At 41.6% G+C, this 25,526-nt stretch overlaps 1 protein-coding gene across 1 annotated transcript; it reads right to left on the bottom strand.

The window, feature by feature from the left end:
- Nucleotides 1-889: 889 nt before the first annotated feature.
- On the bottom strand, nt 890-24,705 carry TPH1 (tryptophan hydroxylase 1). Its single transcript, XM_077818326.1, has 11 exons — nt 24,546-24,705; nt 17,171-17,308; nt 14,570-14,753; nt 12,552-12,652; nt 11,882-11,949; nt 9,833-10,029; nt 8,422-8,557; nt 7,678-7,804; nt 6,352-6,447; nt 5,422-5,555; nt 890-3,466 (listed from the first exon to the last, which is right to left on the bottom strand). The coding sequence occupies exons 1-11, from the start codon at nt 24,633-24,635 to the stop codon at nt 3,292-3,294; spliced, it is 1,446 nt and encodes a 481-aa protein (XP_077674452.1). The 5' UTR covers nt 24,636-24,705; the 3' UTR covers nt 890-3,291.
- Between the last annotated feature and the right edge of the window lie 821 nt (nt 24,706-25,526).

Genomic DNA, 25,526 nt, shown 5'->3' with positions numbered 1-25,526 from the left:
TGAAGAGCAGCCAGCCTATGGTGAGAAGCATCTAAGTTTGTAAGGACATTGAAAGTGTTGAGATCAGCTTAGAATGCTTTTTGCTTTTATTTCATTTGACCAAATCTGACTTAAGTGATTATAAGTCAGAGCATAACATCTATCTTTATAGTTAATTTGTTTGTTTATTCTACCTGAAGCAGTGTGTTTGGTTTGAAGTGTGTCAGAGGCTCCCCTTGGGATAACAAGCCTGGTACTTATCGATTTCTTTGTTAAATTGATGAACTCATATAAGCTTGCAGCTTCCAGCAGGCATAACTGAACATTGCAAAATGGAAGTTCCTAGGGTTGTGTCTGGAACCGGAGATATTGGCTAGTGTCATTCGGTTGCAAGTAGCTGGGGTCAACTTACACGCCAGAGGCTGTGTGTGAACAGTCCACGAGTGGGGGTTCTCACAGCAGAGCAGAGCAAGGCTGGCTCCCAGAGTCAAGGATCGGTGTGACCTAGCAGATCACCCAGTTCAGACAACAGAGGGGAAAATCACACACACACACGGTGCTGTCCACACGCACAGATAATCACAGTTCCTCCCTCAAAATGTTTACAGCCTAGCGGCCCAATTGCTCCATGGATGGAGCCCTGCGTTAGTGCAGAGACCCATTGAAGGTAGTGGGTATACCTGCAGGGACCATCTTGCAGAATCAGGGCCTAAGAAATCCATTCTACACTCCAGGTCTCAGGAATGTCAATGGGAGCATGAGCCTGCAAAATACAAGGGGAGGCAATTCCCTCCACAAATAAATACATACAAATCCCTGTGACGTCAGTGGGAGTCATATATGTGTTATCTTCAGGCAAGACTGCATCCAGAATAACAGAATTGTTCCATTAAAGAGGTAAATCCATAAATCACAAGTAGTCATGTTTATTGCTTGGCTGTAGAGTTAGGGATTTTTGTTTTTACATTGATTTTCATGCTAACAATTCAGCAATTTTTAATCATTTAAAGCATCCACAATATTTAAAAAAAACTTAAATTTATATTACTGTTTTACATAGCCAGCAGGTTTGGATATGGTAAAACCAAATATAAATGTGGTTATAACCTGAAAAGACATCACTTGAAACATGTTAACTTTGTGTTTTCCTATCTTTGCATCATATAATACAGATAGAATTCCCCCGTCATAAAACACTAGAATTATTAAATCTAGCAGAAATTTAATCGGTCCAATTGTTCCTATTGAAATTTGTACATAATACAGATTTAAGATTTGAAGTAACACTTATTACAATCTTCTGATTATAATTTGAAAATATAAAAATCCAATACTTTTAGCAAATAATATCTTAACACTAACCAATACTACATAAGCAGACAAAACAGATCCACACTTATCACTTGTTTAAACTGAATAGATTCTTCTCTAAAAACATGAGGTTCCCAAAGGTTATTTTAAAGTGTAATTTAAGAAGTCAAATGAATTTTTATCAAAAATATGGTCTGACTTTCCTAAATGTTTAAAAAAAGTCATCCAGATTTGATTTTAAAAGGAAAAAAATATTTTAAATTAGGTCTCTCTTAATATAGCATATTTTAAGATGTTCAATATGTATGTGGCCCATATGGTCTATTGGGGTAAAATTCACCACTATGCAGAGGGCCAGAATGAACATTTGCAATATTTAAGTCTCACTTACACCCTGTTTTTAGGAATCCAGGGATGAAATCCTAGCTATATTCAAATCAATGGGAGTTTTGCCATTGACGTCAATATGGCCATGATTTTATCCCATTATTCCAGTGAATATACAGATATTTACAGCTACATTCCCCTATCACCTGGAGTAGTGAAGGTTCAATTCTTAGCATGCTAAAAAGTCTGCCCTGCCTTTCACAGATTTCCTACTAAAATTGATAATATCCTTTTAATGTATTTATTTAATCTACAGACGTTAATTTCTAAGAGTGAGCAGCTTCTAAGAGTGAGCAGAAACTATCCCTGGGTGACTAAGTGCAAACATCCACAATGCTTGAGCATTCACAAAACTGGAGAGTTCACTACTGCTTCACGTTGCCAGTTCCACATGACTCTGCTTCCCACATCAGCAGAATTCTATTTAGATTTCTTTTTCATTACAGGATCTTTGAACACACCTATGAGCTACAAAGATTTAGGGCCTCATCCTGCCAAAAACATCTCCCTCAATTCCCATTGGCCTCAATGGGTATTCAGTGCCCCTCAGGATCAGGCCCTACAGAAAAGAATTGGGACATATCACAATGCATCTTGAAAGGTCAATGATGCGAATGAGTAATCAGAGGGACTTTTGTTTTCCCTATAAACTGATACTAGACAGTGGCTATTTAAGAACTGGGCTCCATCACCTTTGTAAGACTATTGTGGATACTGAAATGCCATTTCAAAATGCTTTTAGACACAGGTCTACATTCTCCCCAGCTGAATTAGAGAGGTGTAAACTACAGCTCTCTGCACCAGCATGGCTTGCCATGACCTTGGTGGGATTCATTCCCCAAGGCAGAGGGAAGGTGGTGTTACCAATACTGGCCTCCCTCAAATGCTACTCCCGGGACAACAGGTAAAATTCTGGCCCCATTAAAGTCAATGGCAAAATTCCCATTGACTTCAGTGGAGTCAGGATTTCATTCAGCAGCTTTCTGTTGCAAACAGAGGTTGCCACCCAGTGAGGATGTTCAGAATCAGTACATCTCCCAATCACATCATTTCCCAGATCAGTACAGATCCCCTTCTTGGGGGGAAGGCCTGTACCACTGCAATTTTCTCCTGATGAACTTTGAGGAACTGGAGGCCCTGGGCCAGGGTTGGTCATAAACCAACCTCTTACTAGTGGAGGGTAGGAGGAAAAGCTTTCCCAGGGGGTAAATTATGCCATAGCTGTCTACCACAGGGTTTCCTGCACCTTTTTCTAAAGTAGCTGAGCCTAGCCACTGTCACAAACAGGATATTGGACTAGACAGACCTCTGTTCTGATCCAATATGGTGATTTCTGTATTTGTACACCAGCTTCTCAAGGATGAATGCAGCCCATTTCTTTCCTGATTGGTTTATGGAGTGGGGGGGATTGGAGGGGTCACGTAAACATTTTGTAAGGGCAAAGGGTGTTAAGTAGAGAAACATGCAAGTTAAAGTAACTATCCCAACTAGTCATTCATTCTTCTGTTATTAGAGAGGAGGTTTCTATGTATAGCACCTAACAGGTATCTTCATGCCTAGAACAGGACAAAAAAAAGAGAGTTGCTGAGTGCAAAGTGCTGAGGATTGGCCGAGTTAGATGCCCAGCTGCTTGCCCATCTTGTTGAGGGCATCGCTGACAATGTCCAGTTCATGACGCAGCTCATTCACCACACTTGCGATGCTCTTGGTGTCTTTCAGGATCTGCACACTTTGCGTATATGGGTTGTACTTTACTCCAAACTGGCGCTTGATTGTTTTTGCAAACTCTCTGTTCAAACAAACAAACAAACAAACAAAAAAGAGAGACAGTGTTTCAAATTAAATCAACAAAAAGCCAGATGTGTCCCTGAGCCAGTCATCGCTCTTTGTCTAAGGGAGCTTGGCATGAATTCCACAAGGAAGTCAGCATCAGTAACCCATTTGCTGAACCACTTTTTCTTCTTCATAATTCCTAGCTTTATCTATATCTATATAGATATATATAGATATATATAATACTGATATAACGTTTATCAGATTTAAAAGCACTTTACAAAGGAGGTCAGCATTCTTATCCCCATTTTACAGATGGGGAAACTGAGGCACACAGCAGAGAAGTGACTTGTCCACGGTCATTCAGAAGGTCAGTGGCAGAGCCAGAAATTGAACTCAAGTCTCCAGAGTCCCAGTCCAGCGCCCTATCTAGTGGGCTTGCTAAAACTAGATCTTCAATAACTCATCTACTTTGTCTCTGCTGTATGTCACAGGAGAAAGTTATGGGCTACATTCTGCACTGATATTACTGTTTACTGCATTGGTTCAGAATAATTCCATTGAAGTTAATGGCATGACACTTTCATAAAACCAGTGTAAGGGAGATCAGAATCAGGTCCTTTGACATCAACTGATTTACTGTAGATTTATACTAGTGTAACTGAAAGCAGCGTTTCACCTGCTGTTTAGAGCAGATATTTCTTTCATCATGAGCCAACAGTTTAAACAGTTTAATGTGTTTCTTTTATAGGATCCTCCTTCTCACATTGACAGGTGAACTCACCCTCATGGTCTGGGGCAAGAGCAGCCAAAGTTAAAAACCTGCAGCAGATGCAGCTGATTGGAATGGGTCAGTGCATACATCTGCCTTTGAGCTGGGCGGTCTGATTCTCAGCTCACATAGACATACCTGCACGAGCTCTGCTCAGGCTAGCACCTATCGACAGCAGTGGATCTGTGGCAGCACAGGCAGCTGCTCGGGCTAGCCGCCCCGAGTACAATCCCACCCTGCTCCCAGGCACTTGCTCAGGTAGCTAGCCCAAGCCACCCCTCATGCCGTCACAGATGCACTGCTATTTTTGGTTGCTAGGTCAAGCAGAGCTAGCGTGGGTACATGTACACAAACTGGGATTCACACTTCCCAACCCATACGTAGCGGTGTACAGTCTAAGCATGTTACACCTGTGCGCCGCACTACACTAAATTACCCCATCTGTTTCTAGGTCTAGTTCAAGCTGTTGTTTTTAATCTGTTAATGCCTATGTGGTTTGGGACTTAGCTACTTTAGAAACCATTTCTCTTCTCATGTCCCACTGCGCAAAATTCTCCTTTGTGCACAGAGCCAACAGAAACCTTATGCACATCTGATTCCCCCCCCTCCTTAAACCCTCAAAATGGAACTCAAGGAGTGCTTTGGCCTTGTCTGTCCCTCTACACAGGGGAGAATTCCACCCCATTGTGAGAGCTGAGATCAGCAGAGATGCTTTTGCTGGCAGGGCCAGGATGGTGCACCCATTCTCAGTGGAGGCTTCCAGACACTGAAAGTTAGTCCATCAGACCTCAGGTCAGTTTGCCTTCATAGCATGATGCAAAGATCATCTTTATGGCCCTACCTTTGCCAGATGTCTCTAAACCAAAGCTTTGTCTTTTATTTTTCCTCTTTCTCAGATTTCTTTCCCATGAGATGGATAGGTAACGGGGTTAACATTGCTCTCCTTTGTGGGCATTTATAGACTGATGTTTTCTGTTACGTGTGATGTGCTCAGATACCACATCAATTGACATAATAAAATAACAATAAAATAATTATAATAATACAGGGGAGAGAGAGGAAATATTGAACAGCAGCTTTTCAACCAAGTGGAAGCTAAAATTAGAGCATGATAATAAAAATTAAAAGAAATTTTTGCTGGTGCACACACGTCAGAATAAATCTGGTTTAGGTAATAACTGAGATTCAACAGACTGTACCTCATCTTTTCCTTTGCTTCTTCAAAACTTTCAGAAACAAAGTACACTTCCTGGAAAGTTGTGATGATGCATTCTTGCTTGCAGGTCACCTTAGGATCAAAGGGCTTGACTTTGGCATTGCCAGAGAGAGCATGCTGGATAATAGATAAAGCATTGAAGCAAATATATTAACATTAGCACATGTCAGAGTAGTATCAGCACCAAAATAGTCCACAGGAGAAAACGGAGGATATAAACAGCGTGTTGAAGAGGACAAAATGATGCCATAAATGAAATCTCTGTAGCACATCAACTCTTAAGAGTTGTGTCTGCAGATTAGTACCAGCTAACCCTTAGGAAACTGGCTATGCTTAAAGAGCCACATTCTGCCCCCCTTACTTACAGGAGTAGTATCTTGTTATGTGAGCAAGTCAGCATACTTGAACTCTGAAGCCAACGTGACTGCAAATGTAGCAAGAGACTACTCAATGAGAACAACAGTATCAGAATCTGGTCTGACAAGTCGAGCCTTATGCTTAAAACACATCTACTTTTGACCTGATTCTAAGAAATGCAGGGCACATTCATCTCCATCTAAAACTACTGGGAGCAATAGGGCTTATCACACACCAAAAGACACAATTTCCAATTATTAGTTCCATGCTTTTTCACTTAACCAGAATCATCCCTAGACGTCTCTAGGAGCCAGTTTTTTAAAGGTATTTACGTACAAACTCCCATTGAAATCAATACCTTTAAATGTCTTTTAAAATCTGGCTCTAGGAGCTTCCAGAAGAAATGCTTCCCAAAGATATGATGCTTCAGTTCACAGTTTTGAAATGGGCCATTGGCCATAGCTACTCACTCCACCCAATATTTTGAATAAACTACCACAAAAATCAGGTGAGAACAAAGAGGGCAAATAAAGGGAGGATGTTTTCATCTTCTTACCTTGAGCTCACTGATGGAAGAAAGTAAACCAGCCCCATAGACTCTCAGCTGTCCCTCTTGCTTACACAAACCAAACTCCACGGTGAAGAAGTAGCACTGATACAGAAGGAAAACAAAAAAGAATTGAAATGGAGTAGGGGGGGAAACTGTCTTCAACACAGATGCAACTATCGGTGCAGCAGATTTTGTAAGTCAAGCAAACTAGACCAAGGGTTATCAAGCTGGGTGTAACAACCCCTAATAGAGTCTTGAGCAAATGTCAGAGGGTCACAATTACCCTGCTTTTCCCATTTTGCTAAGTGGAAGTGGGCCCAGAATGAGAAAGGTTAAGAACCACTGAGCTGGACAGTTCTGACCAGTGAGTTTACTGCTACTATTCCACACCCTAGGCTCACCTTTATCACAGAGACTTTTGATCTCAGCAGAATCTAGTCTGAGCTCTAGTCCTGCCACACAAATGCATTGAACCATCCAGTTGAAATTGTCATGAGACAGCTTAATAGAAGCACTGGAAGCGACCGAATTTTTAAAAAACTGATAAATAATGAGGTCAGCCAGAGGAGCATGAAAAAGAGCAAAGCTCCCTGTTTTCTCTTTAGTTCTGCTGTCTGAAGGAGTTTATGTTTATTTCAGTTTGCTGGCCTTGGAGATTTGTGTAGGTATATTGGGGGGGGGGGGGGAGAGTTCAGAAGTGCTTAGCAGTATTGGTCTGATTCTGCTCCCATAGAAGGCAATGGGAACAAAGATAGGCCAGAGCTGAGTGCTTTTGAAAAATCCCACCCATTGTCTCGGTTTATTATAATTATTTTTTCCCTCTTAAAATTTCTTTGAAAACATCCAGAAGACTTTGGACATGGGGCACCCACAATATATATATTTTTAATTTGTTGAGGGGAAAACCCTCTCACTACTAAATTGTAAAGATACACAATCAATTGCATCCTATGACAACTATATTTCCTTTGGGTTAACTCTAAAGGATAAAGAAATAGATTATTGTGGGAATTCATCCCAGAGGTAAAAGGGCTTGGATTTAGAAGAACCAGACCATTGGTTCTCAATCTGGAAGTTATGATACCCAGAGACACTTATTTTATGGCTAGATGGAGAATATCATTCAGTTCATATCACTTCTGTTCTATTATGGAGTTACAGAACAGAAAAAGTTTAGAACCAGTGAAACAGACAATACAGTGAATGATTTGCTTCTGCTGATAATGAATGATAAATCTCCCAACTACTTCAAGAGGAGTGGGATCAGCCCTGTAAAATGCTGAGAGCAATGCAAGTGGGATTATCACCACCAAAGACTGAGATACTACTCACTGTTGCCAGTTTTTGAACAGCCTCATCTGATGCCCCAAGCGATGCCAGGCCAATTTCCTGGGAGAACTGAGCAAAACTGGGTTCAGCCAAGAGTGGGACATGACCCAGGAGTTCATGACAGGTATCACTGAAAAAGAAACAAAGCAGAAGCTGTGAGATGATGCTCTTTCTTGCTGAGGGAGTGAAAAAGCAGCACCATCCAACGAATACAATGGTCTCCAAAGAAAACTCTTTGTAACACTGAAAAATGATTTAATCTCAAAATGACAGAAAAAAAAATTTCTCGTATTAGATTGCATCATATTAACTCTACAAAAAATACTTAGGCCCAAATTTTCAAATCTGGATGCCCAAAGTTAAGCTCCTAAACCCATATTTAGGAGCCTAGGGTGAGATTTTCAAAATTGCTTAATGTTGGCCTAACTCTGCTTCCATTTAAGTCAGTGAGAGTTTTATCATTGAGCAAGAGGAGCAATGTTAGGCCAACACTGGGCGCTTTTGAAAATACCATACCTAAGAAAGGAGTTGCCTGGTTTTCAGAAGTGCTGTGCATCCAAAAATCTCATTAAAGGCAATGAGAGATGCAGACACTCAGTATCTTTGAAAAATCAGGCCATTCTTACCCAGATGCCTGAATATGGATGTAGGAGCCTAAACTTCAGGCACCCAGATTTAAAAACTTTGTCTATAAACTACAGGTTTTTTGCACATATTTGACTTCTCCCCAGAAATAAAACAACTTACGGCTCTGGGGTGTAGAGAGGGTCCGAGCTGTGCCTAACATACTGAGTGCAGTGAAAAACTCTGAATGCTAAGCCTGCCAAGAAATCTCTGGGTGACAAATATCCGGCAACTGGACGGATGGTGAAACCTGTGCGCTCTGAAAAGCAATAGATAAATCATAGGTCAATGTGGTGTAGAATTGTAGGATGTTAAAAACTGTGTTTCTCCTCTTACTTCTGGGTTAGATACCACAGCATGGCTTTGCTCAAGGACAAGGAGGAAAACTAAAGATGAGCCATGATCAAAATTCCCACATTTGAAAATTACCAAGATAATGCCTAATCATCTCATTCACAAACTCCAGCAGTCACTTTAGTGCTGGCCTTGCCCACAGATTTCACTATTATATAAAACAATAATACCACATATATAAAAATGGTGGGGAGAGGGAAAGCTGTAATAAAAGACCATAAGGGAGAGGGGTGAAAATGTCAAAAGGGTTGCTGTTTGCCTTTATGATTTACTCGCGTATTATTCATGATTCGGTTAGCATTGCTTGCAGTCCATGTCAGTATAGCATGTGGTCTCATTGTGTAATGATTCCTTTCTCTTTCTCCTTTGATTCATTGTATTGTGTTCAGAACTACAGAGCACTCGCTTTCATAGATTCAAACCTTTTCAGGCCAGGAAGGACCATTATGATAATCTAATCTGAGCTCCTGGACAACATAGACCATAGAATTTCTCCAAATGACTCCTGCATCAAGTCTGTAACTTCTGACTGAGCTAGAGACATCCAGTCTCGATTTAAGGACTTCATGTGATGGGAAACCCACCACCTCTCCCTTTTGGAGAGAGGATCTCTTCTTAGGGCAGATATTTATTTTAAAACTGGACCCTGTGCTTTTCAAATGTACAGCATGCAGGTCATGTACATCATGTGATCCCCACACAAAACTTCCACTGACATCAGTGGCTGTATACAGTCCTTTTATTTTTAAAGTGTTATGTGGCACAGGAACAAGATAATACCCAGGGTATTGTTTTAATCACAAAAAAGTATATACTGGGCATAAGAGGTCCCTTAAAATGCATGCAACAGAAAAATGTAATATTCATATCTCTATAATGTTACACGATGTTTGTCTGTCTTCCCACGATGTACATGTGCACCCCTGCCCCATATTGATTGGATTATAGTACTTGCTGAAGTCACCATCTAGTAGCTAAATACTGCTTATAATTTGGAGTGCCAATATGAAGAGAGAGAGAGAGCATGTCACCCTCTAGTGGCTGTGATTCACAGATGACAGAGGGGCAGCTTTTTAAAGGTTTATAGATGCCTAAACATGCAGATAGGCATCAAGGGAGATTTTCAAAAGCACCTAGGTGTTTAACTCCCATTGATATAGCAGAGAAATTAGCACATTACCTTTCAGGAAGCGCGATACATCTTCCAGCTGGGGGATATTGTCTTCTCGGTACCCACAGTATTTGGTGAGTAAGGGTAAGTTTTTAAGGTACTCTCTGCAGGCATGAGTTGGGTAGAGTTTGTTGAGCTCTCTGAATACAGTGCCCCAAGTCTTGATCTCCTCCTCAGTGAATTCAATCTTGGGGATTGGCTCACCACTATAACGAAAGGAGAAAGAAAGGATGTCATGGCTCAGAATGGATAGCTCTGGAAATGGATGACTCATTTACCTAGTACTGTTATTATTTAACATTTATGTTGCTGTAACATCCAGTCTGAATCAGGGCTCTGTTGCATTAGATAATTTATAAATACACAGGAAGATTAGATGTGGTCTCTGCTCTGAAGAGCTTACGCTCTACGGGTTTGATCCAACTCCCACTGAAGTCAATCAATGGGAATCTTTCCACTGACGTCAGTGGAATTGGCTCAGGGACTCAGGCCCACACCTTGCAAAGAGTTCCATATGTGTTTAACATTGGGAGTAAAAAGTTCAACCCTTGCATAAGACTTTGCAGGGTCAGGACCTAAGAATGTAAAATTTTTCCTCAACCTGTATATTACTAGTCTTCATTACCTTTTCAATTTCTTTAAAGGAAAGGAAAGGAAAGGAAAGGAAAGGAAAGGAAAGGAAAGGAAAGGAAAGGAAAGGAAAGGAAAAATAATGAGCTCAGTTATCATCATGATAAATCTAAGCATCTAAATGTTCATTTGCCATGTGAAAATCATGCTTTTCTAGCAAAACCATGAGTATCTGTCAGAATGTATTAAACCTAGCCTATCACCTCACATTAGCCTTCTGGATCTTGATTAAACTGGACTATTGTGAGGACTTGAGTCAAAACCCATTGAGGGTAATCGGAATGCTGTGTCATGATTTTACCAATAGTGATTTCAGGGCCTGACTAACAAACATGATAGAAATTAACCTCCCAAAGATAACTGTATCAACACAATAATGTTGCAGACTATTGGATTTATGCGGTGCTTGCTGATTCCATTAGTGCAGTAGTTCTCAAACGTTTGTACTGGTGACCCCTTTCACATAGGAAGTCTCCGAGTGCGATCCCCCTTATAAATTAAAAACACCTTTTTATACATTTAACATCATTATAAATGCTGGAGGCAAAGTGGGGTTTGGGGTGAAGACTGACAGCTTGCAACCCCACATGTAATACCCTCGCGACCCCCTGTTTGAGAACCCCTGCATTAGTGTATGCTGCTGTGATTACAGGTTTATAACATTTCTGTGTCATTCCCAGTGGAGGGGGTTGACATCTAAACCCAGATAGGGAACAACATAAAAAGTATGCTCAGAGTCAAATTATAGCACTTAAGTCATTAATGTATCTGACTCGAGGAGAGCCCACTGTGGGGTCCTAAATACCACAAGGCCCTTTTCAGTTTCATTTCACTGTGCACTTCTAAACCACTGTAGCTAATGCCCTATTATGAACCAGACACTGCACTATTTTGAACAAGAAACTAGAATAATGATTATTTTCTTGCTTCATTTATAGTTATCAGTCAGCAGGCTAGATTCTGACCTCAACGTCTTTGCCCCACTCCGGTGGCACAAAGGTGATAGAGATCTGCCCTAATAGGGGTAATCATGAAGCTGGTATAGCCAGCTCTACAGCATGTGTTCCCCACTCTCTCAGTTACAGTGTGTGTTCCTAGGCAAGATGGAGGAGTGACCATAAGTGAGAGAGGGTTAAGTCAGAAATCACTACAGTCCAGTTATTCCCAGCTGGTGGAGCCATCCCATTGCAACCACTCTAGACGGCATAAATAGCTAGCTTTAAATTATAGTTTGATACTCAGACCTACCTGAAATCCTGGGAATAGTAAGGTGGCTTTGATCAACCTTTCTATTCCTCCCACCCTGGTTCCTATACCAAACACAGTTCAGCTAGGCCTGGAGATCTGGCCTGGTGAATGAGAACTACTTATTTTATCCACCTCATTATTCCAAAGCAAGAGACTTGTTTTGCAAAGAGTCATACTTACTGTTTGTAGTTCATAGCTAGGTCTGCAAAATACTTTCGCCTCTTACGATAAACATTGTCTTTGAAACCCTATGTGTGGAGAAAAAGTAATACACATTTCCATCTCTGTAATAAATAAGCTTATTAACAAAGAAAACACTATTGTAAAAGCATGTCCTGGGAAAATAAATGGTCAAAATAGGAGCCTGTTAGCGGTTGTTAGTCTATGAAATAAATAAATCCCCCAATTTAAAACAGAGATCAGCAACTTCATGCACATAACTCTTGATTTAAGTATATTCTGTAGATAAGGATTCCTTTTTCAAAGCATTACACTAAATTGGTTATTTAATTGATTGCTCTGAATATTAGAAATTATACCTAGTTTGATTTGTTTTCTTTATTTGGGGCGGGGTGGGGAAAAACTAGGGTGTCATTACTTTAGGGGAAAAATAAATCTAGTTCAAAACAGCATTCCTTTTGTCTGAGTATTCAGGACCTAACCCTGCAGTTGCTACACAGGCAAGACTCCATTTAAAGCTTGCAGAACTGACGTCAATGAGAGCCATGCCTGAGCAAGGGCACCAGGAATAAGTCCCAGAGTGACACAGTCAAAACCACAAAGCCACTCTTATAGGGCAAAAACTGATCTGTCTTCACTCATTGTTACAAATAGCAGGGAAGCTACTTACTGGATGGTCGGCATCCAATTCAGACCCATACATCAGAACACGGTTTGCACATTTATCCAAATCTGAGATCTTCTTAGGAAACCAGGGGGTATTCTCCATGTCTAAGGAATGCATGAAATCCACAAAGTTATTAATAAAATCCAGTGGGTTAAAAGAGGAAATGCCTGTTTCAGCTTTAGCTATGGCAGCTACAAGTGAACTCAAGAGGCTATTGAGAGGATGGGGGTGTCTTCTGCCTATCTGGCACCAGCACAACATCTAACACTTCCTCCTGTGTCACTAAAACACTCTATTTAAAGAGCATTAAGTCATAAAAATAGGGGGAGAAAATGGTTAACTAAAGGCCTGGAGCTTAAATGGTTTTTCTCTCGCTGTTATTTGTATTACAGTAGCACCTTCCAGGCCCCAGCTCAGCACGTTGTGTTATGTGCTGTACAAACACATAGTAAGAGATAGTTCCTGCCCTACAGAGCTTTAGAAGAGACAGACAAAGGGTGGAAAGGAAACAGAGGCAGTGAAGTGATTTTCACAGCAGAGTGGGAATAGAACCCAGGTCTCCCATGTCCTACTGTAGAGCCCAGACCACTGAACCACACTGCCTCCCTAATAAGGAGAAAGAAGTGCTCGTCAATGTTAATAGCTTTTCTGACTGAGTCTGGGGTTCTCAGCTACAGTAGCCCTGCAGCCTTAAAGGGACATGTCATTGTTTATTACAGACTCGGCTTTGCTTAGCCCAAGAGAGCCTTTGTTCCCCTGTCAGCTGGGCTATGTTCAACTCCTGCCCCTGTATAAAGCCAGAGTAAATGGGTGTTGTCCAGGGAAGCTACAAGCCTTATTCTCCATTGCCCTGCACCTTGTGTAGTAATATACAACTGAGCAAAGACTAGAAGTCTGATACTCCGGTTGCCCTGAAATTCACGCAATCATTTCAACCAGTGCAACATGAGTGCAAAATAGGTGGAAAGCTCCATCAAATCAGAATGACAGCATTTTACACCCATCTTGCACCCAGGATGCAGCGTGGTAGAGAATCATGCCCTGTGTGAGGGAGTTACACAGGACCCCCCTGCTGTGGCCATCACTCCAGTTCCTGGCTCAGAACAGTGTGTACAAACCTAAACGTGGAGGGCTGCCGTGACCACTGCATCTCTGTAGTCCTGGACCCACTGGCCACCCGCCTGTCCCTCAGCCAGGCCCTCAGTCAAAGTGCTGGCCTATGCAGAGCTCAGCAGGGGCAGGGTCTCAGTTCACCCAATCTGCAGCTTCCCAAACCCTATGTAAGGAAACTGCAGCAGTTCTGTTACAATGAAATCCACAAAGTCATTAATAAAATCAGTGGGTTAAAAGAGGAAATGCCTGTTTCAAGTTTAGCTATGGCAGCAACAAGTGAACTCAAGAGGCAATTAAGAGGATGAGGGTGTCCTCTGCAACCTGCACTCTGGGGTGGATCTCACCTCCCCTGAACGTTGGAACCAGAAAATAAAAAGACTCTTTCATTGATATTTTAAAGCATTTTCCTGGTTTGTATGAGCCCAGCACTAATCCAGGCTCACCATCCTGATGTGGGAAAGGAAGTCAGAAGGAAACAAGAGGGGCATCCTCTGGAGCAAGAAGGGATTCATAAGGTGTGTATCTCTGCCTGGGAGGAAGAGCACCAGAGAGAATCTCTACACAGAGAATAGAACATGGAACCATCTCCACTGGGGGAGCACAAGATGGATCTCTACAGAGTGTGAAGTGTAGGAAGGGATACCTTGCACTGACTGAAGTGATGGACCATATCCTGAGCTGGTGTGAATAACATAGCCCCACTGATTTCAATGAAGGTATGCCAACTCACAATCTGAGCATTTCATCTTATAGCTTTCAATGGAACATACCTTTTGTTTTACCCTATTTCCTTGTTTTATTAGTTCCCAAATACCTGACATAAAAGGATTGAAAACTGACTCATTAGAAAGTAGCACAATATCCTCTTCCACATGTGTAGTTTTGCTAGAACATCCCTCCATACTTACCATCCTCCTGCACAGTGACATTATCTGTGGGGTTCATGGATACAATATTGACGTGGGATTTTAGCAGGTGGAAGATCTCATTCAGTTGTTCCATGTTACTATCACAGTCCACAAAGATCTCAAACTCTGAATTTCTTCGCCTTGACTTTCGGGACTCGATGTGCATCAGATTCACATGTTTCTCCTATTTATAAGAAAAATGTTTTAAGCCAGGTTGATTAGATAATCTGCACTGCTTGCCAAGCCAATATTCTACTGCTTAACATTATCTCTGTGAAGTCTCTTTAGGTAAACAGACCTATTAATAGCAGCTTGCTTATTAAAAAAAAGATAAGGAATGGTTGTTTTAAAAAAAAATTCCCCATGTCATAGAAAATGAAAGATGGGTGCTTTTATTTCCTCAATTTTAATTTAGAAGTATGGTAGAAATGTCTTCCTCTTCTTGCATTAATCCCATCAAATGGGGTCCTCTCTCTCTCTATCACCCCACATGTTAAAATGTCTTCCTTCCTTTTCCTTCTTTCCAACCAACCACTCCTTCTTCAGTCAGCCTTTGCCTTTTTCCTTCAGCCTTGATCTGTTGGATTCTCTTCCCCATGTAGTTGTCGGGACTTTGCTTTACCAAACAGTCTGAGCCTGCAATACTTCATTTTTTCATTTATGGGTGTTATTTCGAGCATGTCTCTAACATACACATTCCTCATGCAGTCTTTCTTGCTTACACCACTCATTCATCTCCACATTCACATTCTGTGGAACAGATCATTTGCTCATGTTTCTTCTTTGATGCCCAGTGCCATACATTAAAACTGGATGGACCACTGTTTTTGTATACTTTCCCTTTTAATCTTACTAGTATCTTCCTGTCACATACTACACCATTTATCTCTCTCCATTGGAGCTAAGCATTTATTATCCTATCTCTAATTTTGCCCACCATTTCCCTGGATTCTGGACCCCAAATACTTGAAACTTTGTGTTTTCAGTATTGTCTACCCATCTAGTTTCAATGATAATTCTTCAGTGTTCACATTATTGAAATTCCATACCATATACTCTGTTTTTCCTCTGATTATTTTGAGCCCATGTCTCTCCAACACATCCTTCCATTTATCAAGTTCCTCTTCTATACTAACTTGCTCCTCACTGAGTCGAATGATATCGTCTGCAAACAATGTGCACCAAGGTGCCTCCTTCTGCATGTTCTTTGTAAGGGTATCCAAGAGAAGGATAAACAAGAAAGGGCTCAGTGCTGATCCCTGATTCACTCCCACCACCTTAACCAATAGCTTGTCTGTTTCACCACTAGAAGTTCTGACTATTGCTGTTGCACGTATATACGTGGCATGAACATGCTGCACATAAAGTTCTGGTATCATTTTATCCTGGAACTCTGTTAAAAGCCTTTTCCAGAACAATGAACATCATGTGAATATATTTCCTTTCCTCTCTAAATTTATCCACTAGCTGTCTCAGTTCAAAACTGCAACTACTGTCGACCTTCCAGGCATGAAGCCATATTGATTTGTGCTAATATATACCTCACTTCTTGTCTCTTATTGAGGACTCTTTCCATGATTTCATTGTTTGACTCATCAAATCTATACCATTATAATTTATAACTATAGTAAAATACATTTTATTTAAAATTTTTAAGCACAGAGCGGCATAATAAAGTGAACCAAATCCCATAGTCCTTATTCTAGCAAACCTTCCACTGGCTAATGAAAGCGTAGAATCTGCAGGTTAATTAACTAGTATAGTTGATTAGCAGTTGAGTCACTATAAATCACTGTCTGCCAATCAAGTCAACAAATGTTTGTTACTCTTAAAAATAAAAAAAAAGTGAAAATGATAATTTTTCAATAGTATCATTAACTTTTGTTTTATCTGAAAGAATATTTCTTAACAATGTTTCATAAAATGAATGAATAGGCCTCTCTTAGTAGTAATATTATGCAAGGACACATTGGAGAGCAGTATTAACCCACTTACTCCCCAATGGTTCAGTGTGCTGTATAGACAGTATGCTCAAAGCCTGGGGTATCTCATCTTGCTCAATGGTAATGCAACTTCTTCCATTGATAAAGGAATGACATTGGTGATCCGGAAAAGAGTTAATTCAGTCTTCCTTCATATGTAGGATAGTTGTCACAAAGAGGAGCATACTCAGGGGAAAACACAGCAAGCAGTACCCATAGGCTGAAGCCACAGAGTTCAGAGCTGAACTTCCCAACCTTTGAAACATTGCAGATGTGGGGTTTTGATTCATCCCATCATAGAAATGGGGAGCTGCAGTAGAGTTCAGATCGGGAGTATTCTGATCAGGGGGGTTATTATTTCAGATCCATCCCTTCTAAAAGGCCAAGCGTACTGATCCTTCTCCTATTAAAGACAAAACTCTCTGGACTTCAGTGGGAGCAGGAGACAGGGCCCCGTTTTTGAGGGGTATCAACGCAGCCTCTAATTTTGCAGGCACAATTTTGCATTCAGAGTTTATTATGGGTCTTTTCTTACTAAAGGAAATAAATTATGCTGGGTGCCAAAATGACACTTACATTAAAAAAAATAAAAAGCTGTAGAAATGTGAGGACTACATACCTGAAAGAGTTTTAACGCTTTTACAAGTCCTCCAACTTCATTCTTTAAGGAAAAAATAACAGCCGCTCTACCTCTTTCAGCTGAATTGTCTTTGTTCTCTTTATTGTCTTCAACCATTGTGTAATTTGACTTATTTAACTAAAAGCAAATAAGAAAATATAGATTTGTTGAATAATAATAAGCTATAAAGACTCCTGTGCAGTTTATATGCTACAGCTCTCCGTGCAGGAATATCACATTTTGATGGGGCAATTGCAAAAATAAGGTGCCATTCAAATCATTATATACACTCACATGCATACAGATAGGAACATATACAAGTCTTCACAGAACTGGGGATTAATATAGGGTTTAAAAAAAAATCAATGTGGACCCTTTTGGGAGGTCTTTGGTAGTTCTTCAGCAGGATGCAATGCATATATTTCATAAAAGTATAGTTTATAATTAAAAATAAATGGTTCACAGAAGTAATAAGGGTTAGCATGATACTTTCTAGGGGTTAAGTACAAACTTGAAAAGCTAGAGTGCCTCATCCAAAATCCATTGGAGTCAACAAATGGAAGGACTCTCATTGACTTCAACGGGAGCAGCATTAAGTCCTAATATCCTAGCACTGGAAGTTCCTCTCCATTCTCTATCCCTGAGTCAGAATTGCTGTTTGGACATAAGCGACTACTTTTACAAAGGAACCAGACAAAAACCTAAAGGAACCAGAATTCGATGTTGAATAAAATCCCTTAACTAGGAATTTAGGTATAATCTGATTAATAAAGCCATATAATTTCTTCTCAGAATTCCTTGCTATATGCTTTAAAATAACTATCAGAATCATGCTCTGACATGTAAGTCTCAGAACAATCTCTGATCAGTTTAGTCTCTGGCAAGTTTTATGTATAAAGCTTTCAGATATATCAATTGGCATGACATTTTGATCTTCAAATGTCTTTATTCCCCCTCTGCCTTCTTCCCCCATCCCATTTGTAGCTCCTGCTTTGCTTCATTTCCCTTTCTCTGATGGTGAATTAAGGAATGTTGTGTATTAAGTGATGGTACATTAAGCAGGTTGCTTGAAGTGGCAAAATATTTGACATTTTGCTGAAAACAAGATGAGAATGCTTATTTCAAGATGGATTAAAAAAGATCCAGGGACAGACACCACCTCTAGACAGAAAACAAGCTCATATGATCTATAAATAGCATCCCATTATCACTTCTGGCAAAGTAAACTTTTTTATGGGTGGATCATCTCTATTTGACATACGTTGGACTTGCCCCAGCTAATTTTGGCACACATTGCTTCAAGTGGACTACCTCATCTGCACACAGATGGCCTTTTCAAATGATAAGATTAGGAAAATTGGAATGAATGACTCTAGTAGAATCAGGATTTATGCTAGGCCACAAGCAGAAGGGTGGGATTGGATCAGGGCAAAGCCGTTAGGATTTGTGTTTCCCAAAGAGTGAGTACTGAAAAAGAACAGAAGCAGGTACATATATTTAGAGAAGCTAGAGTTCTAGGTTACAGAGAAAGTAATGGGTACTCTATCAGAGAAAGCCAAGCTGCATATGAGCAGAAAACAATTAACTGGGTTATTTTTCATAATTATATGCATTAGTTTGGAGCATGCAGGTGTTATCCCCTTTGCTAGGGACTGATTCAAAGCCCACTGAACTCAATGGAAGTATTCCCATTTACTTCAAGGGGCTTCGGATCAGGCCCCTGGGCGTCACTAAAGATTCTTTACTATATGACGAATGTTGATTTTGAATAATGGTGTAGACTTCAGCACTCAAGCCTTGTCTACATCTAAAATGTAGATCAATCATGCTGCATTATTCAGGGCTGTGAAGATGTAGTTTGACCTAACCCTCACTATAGAGACCACTACGTCAATGGAAGAATTGCTACAGCCTCTTGAGGGTGTGGATTTACTACAGTGATGGGAAAAAACCTTTCATCTCTGTAGTAAGTGTCTACACTACAGCACTATAGCAGCATAGCTGCAGTTGTGCCACAGTAGCACTTGTCATGTAGACATACCCATAGTCTGATTCGACGTAACACTCAAGAATGTGCATTCAAGTCACTGGGGCTTAAGCACATGCTTAGGTCCTTTGCTGAAATTGGACCAGAGAGTCTAATCCAGAGTCCTCGGAAGGCAATTGCACTCTTTCAATTAACTTCAGTGAGATTTGGATCAGATCCATAAAGGGACCTGTTCAAGTTATGGTGTTTGGGGAGTAGTATCAAATATTGCACAGACAGGAAAATTTAATAACCTTTCACATGCATTAACATGGTATTCTCAAACACAGAGGCCCACATTTCCATTTTCAGACCACATCCTTCACTAGCAACACTACAGTTGAAGTTAGAAGTGAAGAATATGGGTCTGTATTGTGGATACATAGAGTGGGATGGCATTGTCTGAGAGCGAAAGCTGTCAGACAGCAAAATCATTTTATACAGTGTAATGCACCACCTTATTCTGAAATTCGACATAGTTATAAATGATATTGTAAGATGTGCAACTGACCACAAACTGTAATTACAAATGAACACTAATACTTTATCTTTTCATATTGACCTAGTTACAACAATGTCATATTTAGGATCAATTTATGTAGCATACAAAGCATAATATGACTGGGATATAGAAAGCATAGGAAAAGAATGTATTATATTGTAATGGGTACTTTCTGAAGAGTGTCTCCATCTTGCAAAACTGGGGCGTGTGGGGGGAGAAGAGAAGAGAAATTGGAATACTAAAAATTCACAGATCTCTAGAATACAGATTCTTCTGTATGCATACGTTGCGTGATGAAAAAGCCAGTGGTGACCACTGACTTCCAATAATAATGTTGTACAGAATGAACAAAAAACGGGATGGCGAAGGAGGTCTGAGTAAATGCAGCCACCATTTTGCTGCAACCCCAGGACGGAAACAAAATGGTAGCATAGAAGAGAATAGCTATTCTACACCACAAGCATTCCAGTTCTTCCTTGCACCGCCTATTCACCTCTGCCTGGTCAGTCACTTTTTCTTTTCCTCTTAGCATCTGTGCACTCCTTTGCAGGGAATGGGAAGTGAGAGAAAGCTAATATATATACATTTTTTTTTTACAGTAACACTTAGGTTAAATATAAAATGTTCAGTTTTCAGAGCAGAAAGTAAAAACCTGCATAACCCTCTAGCCATGTAATTCAATCAGGAATGGAGAGGGGGGGAAGGACCTCACAATAAATAGCCAAAAAAACCCCAAGTCCTCCAGTGACGACTAGACTTGACATTCCTTGTACTTCTACAGTAAAAAACCAAAAAAGTCAGAACAAATACTTTTAAAAATATAATTTGTCAAGCCTTTTTACACCTCATTAAGAGGCAAAAGAAGGTAGAAACCCCCATTAAAAAAAATTCCTATGCAGGTGGTCACCTTTGTGAATTATGGGCCCAATCGTGCAAGGTGCTGAGCCCTTTAATGGGAACTGGGATATGATGAGCAGCCTCAGCTCCCATTAAAATCAGCTCAGTGGGAGGTCTGTTGAGGACACATCACCTTGCAAAATTGGGTCATAATTCTAGAGAAAACTAGCAGACAACATGGGACCCAATCCTGTTCTGTTGCCTCTGGCGTCAGCAGAGCAGGATTGGGCCTCGTGTTTTAAGACTATTCCTGTTAAGGTACAAACCATAACCAATCTCTGCATGAATTATTGATTAAAATATGGTAACATAGTTGCAACAACTGATTTTAATAGTTTATAATTTAACTAGAATACATATTTTAAAAATGCTTCTCTTTGCTCTACCTGCCAGTCTCTACACAGAATATGAGCCAGAAGGCAAGAAAAAGGTATTTTGAAAATGTAAAATGGTACTTTTTCCCCCAATTCATTGTTATTTTCTTTATCTAATAATGTAGTAACAGTGATCTATTAAACAATTAGCCTTTGATAGGACTTAAATCTCAATGAAAATGCACACTCAACGTCCATCCATCTGAGAATTTTATATTGCTGTCCATCACTGTAGTATCTGAGTGCCTTCTATGTAAAATAAAAAATCATAGTAAAGTCCCCACTAGACTTCATTGAATCTCCAGCACTTCTCCCTTTTCAGGTAAAACCCCTTCTTGGGGTAGGGTTTTTGTCTTATTAATTTACTTTTGGGGTGCGAGACTGGGGTGTAAACAGATCTAAATATAGTCTTCTAAATTATAACCATCTTTTTAAGCCTTTAACTGTACAGCTGAAATGAGAAAAAACCCTGTTAAAATAGAATAGTGAATGTAAATTACTGCTGATTGAGTTACCTATTGCGCCTTAGAATCTGTGTGGCTTTGAGCAGGTTTAAGCTCTCCTTAAACATGCATTTAAAGGAAAAATAAGATTCATACTTGGCTACAGTGTAAACTGGGAACGTTAGAGGGGGACAATTCTGCCCCCATTTAAGTCGATGAGCCTTTTGCTATTGAGTGCAGTAGGAGTACATGATCCCGCCCAGTTGTATTTTTCATATCACAATAATATCACTAACATAAGTAAAACTAAGGGTCTGGCAGCTTTTCCATTATAAAGCCGTGTTTGGGGGGGCCTACAGTAATTTAGGCAGACAAATTTACGTGAGAATATAACTTGATGGGCAATTAATGTTTTAATCCTCCCCTCGATTAGTATTGATTTGCAGGTTATTTCCTCAGTTTCCTTTAAACATGTTTGTTATTAAATAGGCATGAAGGAATGTTCTTTTGGGTGACCATTATTGGATGCAACCTGATAGGGAAGGTATTGGACCCTTGCTTAAAATTTTCATGTGACCTAATTCTGGAAAACAAAATATCATCGCTGGCCAGCTTCTGCAATACAATTCATATTTTGGTTACTTTGGCTTCCTGAAATATCTGTTGGACATGGAAAAGCTATTGTTTCTGATAGTAATGGAATAAAGTTTCAACCTCAGTTGAATACTGAATAATACCCTTAAGGGCAATCAGACGTTGCCCATATAACTGCCTGTTTCATCCGCTATGCTCGGACACATTTTAAAACAAGTTACTCTTGTTTAGGGTTTTTTTCCCCCTTTCTTCTTCTTCTTCCCCTCCTGAAACAGATCTCTCTCTTTCTCACACACTCACATAGCCAAAAGTAACTTCTATGCTACCTGTATTTCATTTGCTCATGTTTCTGAATGTTACTTGCTTAGCTAAATGTTTTCCTTCCTATTCAGACACAAGCACAATTTGCAATAACAGGTCCTGTTCCAATTTCAGGTACACTAGCATAAATCTGGAGTAACTCCACTGACATCAGTGGAGTTACTGAGCATTTACACTGGTGTGTATCTGAGATCAGAATCTGGACCAAAAATTCAAGAATTCCAGATTCCTTTTTCTAAAAATGAAAATACCCTGAGAGCAATGGCAGAACTGCTGGCAAACAAGAAGATGGGGTGGGGGGGTTCCCCATGTTTTCAGCAGTCTTAACATTAGAAAGGTAATCCCGAGCTCACAATTTAGTCCAGTGGGCCATAGCCACTTTGTGTAATTCACAGGCCCATAGAGTTTCTCAGTGGGGCTGAAAAGGGCTCAGCGAAATCCACCTTAATCTTGTAGGTGACTGTGCAGATAGAGCGGGACCCAGGCACTGCTAAGATTAAATGGGGAGTTATTAAATGCCCCCAGGGTGTTTGTCTTAATCCCATTAGGAAGTAAAATGTCAGCAGGTCGTTTATTCCAAACGACTGAAAATCAGGCTCAAGAATTCATTGGCTTCGTGTTATACCCGTGAGGAGACATTCTAATCCCTAATGAAACGGCTGTGAAACTGACTGTTTGGGGTGCAAACAGGCCTTTTATGTTTATGAATCCCAAGACAAGGCACTACCCTATCCCCTTATGCTTTCCATGCATGAGCTCTGAAGCTGAGGCTCTTGCAACCCCAGAGAGGGGCCAGGAGCAGGTGGCCGGGGAACATGCTCATGTTAGACTTTATGGGTAGAGAGCAGTGGTACCCCCAAACTTTCCTCTGATGTAATGGGACAGGTTGAAAACCGCTGCTTTAAACTGGTGCATCTTGTCTGGCTTTAGATAGGCTTGCCCACCTCATGCCAAATGTCAACTGGGTGTGGGACACGGCTGATCCTGTCCCTGGTGTGGTGGAAAAAGGGGCTAGATGGCTCTAGAGCAGAGCTGCCTAATTTATTCAGATCTGGTTTGTGAAGGGCAGATGTTAGTGCTGAACTAATATGGAGCCTCTGCCTTTCCTAATCTGCTCCAGATCTCAAGGAAGGGGTGTTCAAACTACTTACATCAAGGGCAGGTTCAGCAGAGGTAAATCTCCTATTACCTCCTAAGCCAGCCCTCCCAGTGCTGGCTCCAATAAGTCCCCGATGCACTCTTAAGATGGACAGCCCAGCTCACCTTTTGCTCATGGTAGTTCCAAACATCAGGAGACTTATGCGGTATTTTCGTAGCATGAGAGCATAGGTGCTGGAAATAGAGGTGCTAGGGGTGTTGCATCGCCCCCTGGCTGGAAGTGGTTTCAATCATACACAGGGTTTATAGGTTTGTTCAAATGTGATCATACTGCAGAAAGACAGCTTGATGGCCTAGCTCAGCGGCTCTCAATCTTTCCAGACTACCCCCTCCAGGAGTCTGATTTGTCTTGTGTTACCCCCAAGTTTCACCTCACTTAAAAATTACTTGCTTACAAAATCAGACATAAAATATGGAAGTGTCACTAGTACTGAAAATTGCAGACTGTCTCATTTCCACCATATAATTCTACAATAAATCAATGGGAATATAAATATTGCACTTACATATCAGTGCACAGTCTATAAAGCAGTATGAACAAGTCATTGTATGACATTTTAGTTTGTACTGACTTCACTAGTGCTTTTTTTATGTAGCCTGTTGTAAAAGTAGGTAAATATCTAGATGAGTTGATGTACCCCCTGGAAAACCTCTGAGTACCCCCCAGGGGTACCCGTACCCCTGGCTGAGAACCACTGGTCTAGCTGGACTGCATTAGATCTCATCTGTCCCTTTGAGATCTGAGTTTTACGAATTGCCCAGAAAACAGGAGAGACAAAACACTGACATTGCCAGCAGGGAAGCAAAGCAGAAGCTCTCACTAGAGGTTACTGAACCACAAACATCCTCCCGATGCCGTTAGGATACTTTGGGGATATTTGACACGCCACAAGAGTCAACTAAGCGGTCGCCAAACGCCACTGGGCTCTCCCAACGAGCTGAGATCAGCCTGAACCCACCAGCCTGGAGCGGCTGCCTGAAGGTGGGTGGGGGGAGATAGGTGTCCAGGGCTGATCCCCACGTGCCGCACAAACTGCTCGCCGCCCAAGGGCTCCCCTACCTCGTTATTCAGCTGGTTCTCCTCGAAGCTGGAGTTCATGGAGTCGAAGGACAGTCCCCTGCGGGCTCCCTCCGTTCGGCTGGACAACATGGTGCCGGAGGAGCGACTCCGGGGCGTGCAGCTCGGGATCCTAGATCTGTGACCGTCCGCGGCTCCCGGGCTATTTATGCGGGGCGAAGGCGGGGGGGGGGGCGAAGGGGGGCAGGAAGAGCCTTTCCTAATCTCCTGCCAAAGCAAATAGAAAAAAGGGCGCGTCAGGGCCACTCCAGTCGCGGACCGGCAGGGGCGCCCCCCCGCGCAGGGCCCACGGGAGAGGCGCTCCCCGGGGAGTGGATCCGCCCCTGGCGAGGCGTCCCTCCCAGGCCCCGCGGGGCCGTTTGCAGCGACAGCGCTGCGGGAAGTGACTCACCTGCGGTACAAGGGGGCCCGGGGCTGTTTGATCCTGGCCCTTCCAAAGGCCGGCGGGCAGTCGCGGGCAAAGGGAGGCCGGGGGTTGGCGATCCTGGGGTCCGCATTGTACCAGCCCGGCTGGCAGCTCAGCTCAGCTCCAGTCCTGAACTGGAAACCACCCCGAGTTCACCCCGCTGCAAACCCAGCGCAGAGAGAACTGGGATTTGGGAGGCTTCTCTTCCGGACACAAAAAAACTCCGCAGCGATTTCTCAAGTTTAACTTGTACTTCAAAAATAACTTGTTTCTCCTAGAAGCGGGCTGACAGCTAAGCGCATTACCCCAGCTCCAGGCAAACCTCAAAGATCCCAATAATAAAACAAGCTGGTCAGGAAGTGAAGGGCGGGAGGGGTCATTTCTCTTCTCCAGGGCCAGAAACACATCGAGGTGGGTTACCGTCCAGATCTGCCCGACGCAGACAGAGCAGGAGACCGCTCAGCCAAGAAGAAATGACACCCACCAAACAGACAGAAACACTCAGTGGGGTTTCGATATCAACACAGACGCGGTTCCCTTCCGCGCCCAGCCCACCC

This window comes from Eretmochelys imbricata, chromosome 6 (genome assembly GCF_965152235.1).
Source record: "Eretmochelys imbricata isolate rEreImb1 chromosome 6, rEreImb1.hap1, whole genome shotgun sequence".
Classification (NCBI taxonomy): domain Eukaryota; kingdom Metazoa; phylum Chordata; order Testudines; family Cheloniidae; genus Eretmochelys; species Eretmochelys imbricata.
The sequence above is the reverse complement of the archived record's forward strand: the minus strand, read 5'-3'. Positions and strand labels throughout refer to the sequence as shown.

What these genes read in the sequence shown, in the direction of transcription:
- TPH1 (XM_077818326.1), bottom strand. Translation starts at nt 24,635, where the DNA reads ATGTTGTCCAGCCGAACGGAGGGAGCCCGCAGGGGACTGTCCTTCGAC. An exon ending in TGTCACTGTGCAGGAGGATG is followed by an intron (nt 12,653 to 14,569) that starts GTAAGTATGGAG and finishes TGCATTCCTTAG; the next exon opens with ACATGGAGAATACCCCCTGG. An exon ending in CCTCTCTACACCCCAGAGCC is followed by an intron (nt 7,805 to 8,421) that starts GTAAGTTGTTTT and finishes TTTCTTTTTCAG; the next exon opens with TGATACCTGTCATGAACTCC.